Source organism: Podarcis tiliguerta (assembly GCF_965153285.1).
Source record: "Podarcis tiliguerta genome assembly, chromosome: 1".
Classification (NCBI taxonomy): Eukaryota; Metazoa; Chordata; class Lepidosauria; order Squamata; family Lacertidae; genus Podarcis; species Podarcis tiliguerta.
Window position 1 is genome coordinate 64200111 of NC_139534.1, and position 6107 is coordinate 64206217.

The window sequence follows — 6107 nt, forward strand, 5'->3', positions numbered from 1 at the left end:
TAATTTCATTTGGAATGAAATGCCTGTTGTATTGCGGTTAGGTAAAGGTAAAGGGACCCCTGACCATTAGGTCCCGTCGTGGATGACTCTGGGGTTGCGGCGCCCATCTCGCTTTATTGGCCGAGGGAGCCGGCGTACAGCTTCCGGGTCATGTGGCCAGCATGACTAAGCCGCTTCTGGCGAACCAGAGCAGTGCACGGAAACGCCGTTTACCTTCCCGCCGGAGTGGTACCTATTTATCTACTTGCAGTTTGATGTGCTTTCGAACTGCTAGGTTGACAGGAGCAGGGACTGGGCAACGGGAGCTCACCCTGTCACAGGGATTCGAACTGCCAACCTTCTGATCGGCAAGTCCTAGGTTCTGTGGTTTAACCCACAGTGCCACCCGTGTCCCGTATTGCGGTTAGGACAGACAAACTAGATGGATGCATGCAGAAGGTCCCAGGTAAGGCTGGGAGAGGCTTTTGCCTAACACCTTGGAGAGATGCTGGTGGACAGTGTAGGAAATACTGCTCTTGATGCTTCCTATGTTCCTACATAGGATCAGGGGGTTTTTCAGCTAGAACTCAATGGAACTCTGCTCCATGTGGGTACCATGGATTTGGGGGGGCAGAACCTCAGTTTGCTATGTATTTTTATTGATTTTTATTGATTCGAGGGGAGCAGCTGCCCCCCTTGGCTACACCCATGGTGGGCACTATTGCCATTATAAGAGAACAAGGGAGGTGTTCATGGTGAGCTCTGGCACCTTTTTTTCTAGAATAATAGCACTGCAAAGGATTATTCTATTTTATCCTCACAACAGCTCTGTGTACTAGAAATCCAGTAAGCATCATGGGTAGCAATGGATTTGAACCCAGGTCTCTTGCGTCCTTCTAGCATGCTTTTGACTACATCACTCTGCTTCAGCAACCTATCTATCAGTCAGTCATAGCTGCGTTCATTCCAGATTAAAATTCTGCTACATACACACACACACACACACACGTATATATATATGTAGAGAGAGAGAGTGGGTGAGAGAGAAAGATTTAGATATACCTATAGATCTACCTATTTTTATTTTATTTTCAAAACATCTTCAGCAGTCTAAATGGCATTCGGACAAAGATGTTTATTAGCTGCGGAGTGGGCAGGGGGCGGGGAGAAGCAAAAATAAAGCTTGCTGATTTCTCTGCACTGTTGTTCCTCGATCCCAGAGGGCACCCACCCGGGGATCAGAAATCCGTAATGGGAATGGCACATGCCTTACACACGCGCATATATATGGGCCATGCAAGCACACACAGGCAGGCAGATTGGCAGCATGGTGCCATCCTCCAGCAATTCCGGAGCAAAGCAAGTCGAGGGGGGGCGGCGAGGGGGGAAAGCGCCAGAGAAAGGGGGAGGTGAACTGGAATCCCTCCCACCCGCAATCTTCTCCATCAATCAGACGGTGCCTTGCCGGCAAGCCCCAAGGAGCGAAATCAACAAAGTCACGCTTCCTAGTCACATGCCCAATGTTTTCATCCTATTGACTTTTGGCAGGGTTTCCTCCTCTTCCCCACGCCCCCACACCGCTTGCTATGTAAAGCAACGACCGATCCGGTCGTGATGTCTCTCTTCCCCCTTTCCAATCTCTACCCCCCCCCTTCTTCCACCGCCATCACAGCCACATTTTGCTACCAGCAACGGAGGGAGGCGGGAGGAGAGAGTAAAAAAGAAAAAGGGCAAGGAGATGGAAGTACTACGGGGTGGCGGGGGACTACTCTAGGAGCCGGCACAGATGATGGGGACAGGATTCCCAGCGTAGGTCAGATGCTCTCTGGCAGCGGCTACCTGTCCAAATAAAAACCCCGAAGCGATTGTGAAGTCGTCAGCCGCGAATCTGCAGGGCTCGCTTCCCGAGGCAGCAATTATTGCAATCTTGACACTTGATTTTATACTTGCGTGTGCGTGCGTGTGTGTGTCGTCCCCCTTTGCTCTCCCCACCCGCCTTGCAGTTACTAAAAAGCTGGTTGTTGGAACTCACCACTGTCACCGGCGACACCATATTTGCTGAGGGTTCTCCCGCAATCCTTCCTTCGCCTTTGTTTATAAAGCTGGATCTGACTCCGGGGTGCCCAGAGCTTCCCCTTTAAATAGGACCCGGACTGTATCTATTTCTCTCAATGCAGATTGTTTTCTCGGTTCTTTTTTAGAACGCAGTGACGTCACAATGGCTGGAGCGAATGCGCGGAGAGAAGGCAGCTGGGGGCGGCACCTCAGCGTGCGCGTTCCCTCTCCTCCTCCGGAGAGATAACTTGCTGGTGAGCAGACCCCGGGCAGGGGGCTGTCCCTATGTGAAACCCGCCTCTCTCCCCCCCCCTCTCTCTCTCACACACACATACCCAGCAAAATCGACTTTCTTTTTCACTGGCTCCAAATTTCTCCCATCGTCCCTTCAGCGGCAGTGTATGTCCTAAATTTATCCAAAGTTGGCGAGTACCATGACAAAATCAGCAACAGAACAAGCAGGTGACAGGCTGTGGGGAAGAAAAGTCAATCTACGAGTTTGGAAAATGCAACAGTCACTGAGGTCTGATCCACGAGTGAGGGTCACGATGGAACGGCGCCTATCTGTATGCTGTTTAGTACGTATCCGCACTAAATCCTAGGATAAACTTGGGGGCAGAGAGAGAATAATATTTTGTCTCCCCATCTTTATTTCCCAACTCAGCATGTTTACACACGCTCCTCTGAGATCGAGGAGCTCGCTCCCAAATTAAATTTCAGAAAGTTGGCGTTAGAATTGCACATTTCCCCTGACAATTTCCATAATCTACTAATTGTTTGCTTCTTATGCTTTCATCTGGAAATACATTTAGGAATGGTGCAACATGTCACATAGCAAGTGCTGTATTAAAGCTGTAACCCTATGCATGCGTTCTGAAGAGTTTGTCTTATTGAACTCAGAATTGCTTCCAATAAATCATAATCATACATGTGCTATGGTCCTGTGCTGAGTTGTAGTATCCAGATTGTTCTAGGTGTCTATAGCTATCTGCTTTGTTTGCATTCATGTCCTGATATGAATTCATATCTGGCATCTTCAAGACTCACAGATTCATTGTGGCATTAGGTTTCAGCAACTCTGTTGTGATTGATATCTCTAAGTTTCTGGCATTGGTTACAACAGAGGGTGCTTCCAGGTGGAGGTTTATTGTGAAATCAGTGCTGCTCAGGCACACAAGTTTTTTGCACTGTCAGCATCAGAAGGCCATCTTTTACTTTTTCTTCTTTTTTTTACATTTCATACAGATTTTCTCTTACTTTGGAAAATTAGCTAAGTAATAACCCTTTATACATCCACAGTTATTAGTTTGTTGAAGCTCATTATCACATTTTTTGCAGGGTGGTGGTGACATTTTGATGGGCAGTACCTAGCGACATTATCCCTTCTTCCATTCATAGCCAGGATTTTTTTGCGGGGGGGGGGCAGGCCTTTTGTTGGGAGGGCAGGTCTTTGGTTGGGTGGTGGCAGAACCTCAGTTAGCTATGTATTTTTATTGATGGGGGGGCCCGCTTCCCCTCCCTGCCCCACCCCCTTGGCCATGCCCATGCATCCATTTACTCCTCACGTGAACACACAACTTAGCTATTGTGCTTCTGGCAACCCAAACAGCATGAGTCTGCCTATTCCCACCAAATGCCATATGCTGAAGGCACACCAGTATTATTATTATTATTATTATTACTAGTATTATTATTATTATTATTAATTAAATTTGTATACCACCCTTCACATCTAGATCTCAGGATGGTTCACAAAAATACAATATAAAAAACACAAAATATATAAGAAGAACAAAAACAAACCAATAATTCCCCCACACACACAAGGGTATCAGATGCTAATCAGCCAAAGGCCTGGATGAATAGGAACATTTTAACCTGGTACCTAAAGGTGCATCTGCACCATACAGTTAAACCATGTTTATACAATTTTAATAGTCATAGTTTCACCTCCCAAGTAATCATGTGAACTGTAGTTTACTCAATGAACTACAATCCCCAGGACCCTAAGCAAGTTACAGGTCCCGGGGTTCTTTGCAGGAAGGTGTTTGCTTTAAACATGCTTTTAATGCATGTTGTGGATGCTGCCCCAGTTCAGAGGATCTATTCGTGCAATATCTCAGCACACAGGGAGGATTAGCTTGGAGGCTGTAAAAGCAGTACATAGAGACTTATAGAAAAAATTAATATAGAGGTCTTGTGCAAGGCACTTTGATCAGGATTTCAGTATAGGTCAACATCAGTCTTGTGCAAGACTTCTGTATTATTACAATGGAAATGGGTGTTGCCCCCCTCCCACAAAAGTACAAGATTCCATTTTGCCCATTGTGAAACATGATAGCCAAGGGGCTTGAAATATTTGCTCTTGCCAACTTTTTGTGGGAAATAAATAAATTACCTGCATGCCTGCCCAGACCAGGAACAGGTAGTGGAGGGGGGATGAGTAATGACTGGGGGGAAGGGCCAGAAAATTGAGCACAGAAAGAAAAGGACCTCCCACTAGTATGGGAGGGAAACAGTGGAATACCTATGGATAAAAATAATAATCTAAGGCTGAAAAAACAAAGTGGAAGGATGATTGTGTGCCAGTCATGTTCAAAGAAGAACTGGACCTGAATGTTCCATTTGTGGCATAAAGCCCTGTCTGGAAGCACCCACTAAACCTTATGAAATAATATGTGATCGTCCTTAATGTACCACAAGACTCTGTTTTGCTTTTGTTGCAACTAACTAACAGGGCTACCTCTCTAGAACTTATCTGGATGTTTGACATTTACATCATATTTAGTGAATTTGGTGCAAGATGCAAAATGTATTAACCATGAACGTTGTGAAGTTAGAAGAAAATACAGGTGACAAATGTAAAATCAGTCCTTGAATGTTAAATCACATATATCCTCTTTTGGACACATATTCCTTCTTCTGAAGCTCTTGAGTGAGGAGAACTTAATTGGCCAATTGAGGCACAGCCTTTTAACTTCCTCCATGACTGACAGATCTAGGAGTCACCCAAGCATAGGGACTTCCTGGTTGAGCGCCATCGATCATGGCGGCCCCCTGCTGAGCACCGGAGGGGGAAGCTCCGAAAAAAACAGGGTTCTACCGCTACGGCGACGCGGGGGACCCTTGGAAACGTGGACGGAGGAGGTCTACGTCCGTGGGACTCGGCGGGCACCAACAGCGCTCTCCCAAAACGTCTCCGGGGCTCAGTAAGAGCTCCGGAGCGTGGCGGGGGTTGAAGCGGTGCTGAGAGTCAATCGCTTCTTTTTCGGAGTGACGTCGCGCAGCTGTGATCGGAGCAGCGCTCAACTTTTCCCTGTGCAATCGGGACTAAAAAGAAGGATCCGTGAGTAGGAAAAATACAAATATTTTAAAGGATCTGATGAAATTAAGCAAGAATTGAGAAGTAATTGGACTTAAATCGGACTTAAATTAACAACGTAATATGACACCGAAGCGGAAAGGTTTAAACAGGGAGCCAGCCTTCCGCCTGTAAACATTGGAAAGCAAAGACGTGAGGACTAAAAACCCTATAAAATAAAGTTCGAAAGGGTTGAAATCTGAAGTCTTTGGAGAGAAATCCCCCCCCCTCGGGAAGCAGGGAAAGAGGGGGGGAGTTTAAAAAACTTTTTTTTTTTTATTGCCTGCATTGAAAGAAGTTTACTATAAAGCTCACTGCCTGGACTCCTGGTCCTGATCTGTCAAATTTGAAAGTTAAGCCATATGGACTGTGGAAGTGCTCAAAAGGACTTTTTATAAGGACTGGAGTAATGGATATGGAGTTGTGAGTTGTGGATATTGAGAGGGAACATTACTGATACAAGTTTGCTGTGAAAGGAGAGTGGGAGACATATTATCCCTTCAGCTGCAACATCTGCTAGGTCCCCCTGGTGGTTACTGGAATTGTTACAGAGCTACAAAATAACTGAGAAAAACTTCCACTGTTTATTTTGGAGTAGATAACAAGTTTCAGCTGCAGAATAACCTTGAAACAGTCGGCTTATGGCAGAGGAAAGAGGGAAAGTACAGCAATTCCAAGACAAAACAACAAGATCTGGCAAATCTTTTCACAC

At 45.9% G+C, this 6107-nt stretch overlaps 1 protein-coding gene and 1 long non-coding RNA gene across 5 annotated transcripts in view; one reads left to right on the forward strand and one right to left on the reverse strand.

Annotated features, from left to right (window-relative positions):
- The window catches only part of TMEM86A (transmembrane protein 86A), a 42140-nt gene extending 39980 nt beyond the window's left edge, over nt 1-2160 (reverse strand). For all 4 annotated transcript variants that reach the window (XM_083426100.1, XM_083426099.1, XM_083426098.1 and 1 more), the window contains exon 1: nt 2012-2160. In XM_083426100.1, the coding sequence (XP_083282226.1) occupies nt 2012-2032 (21 nt within the window). In that variant the 5' untranslated portion in view covers nt 2033-2160. The remainder of the gene's footprint in view (nt 1-2011) is intronic.
- Nucleotides 2161-2215: 55 nt separating this feature from the next.
- On the forward strand, nt 2216-2963 carry LOC310670597. Its single transcript, XR_014507593.1, has 2 exons — nt 2216-2288; nt 2427-2963. It is a non-coding gene; the product is annotated as an uncharacterized lncRNA (long non-coding RNA).
- Nucleotides 2964-6107: the final 3144 nt, after the last annotated feature.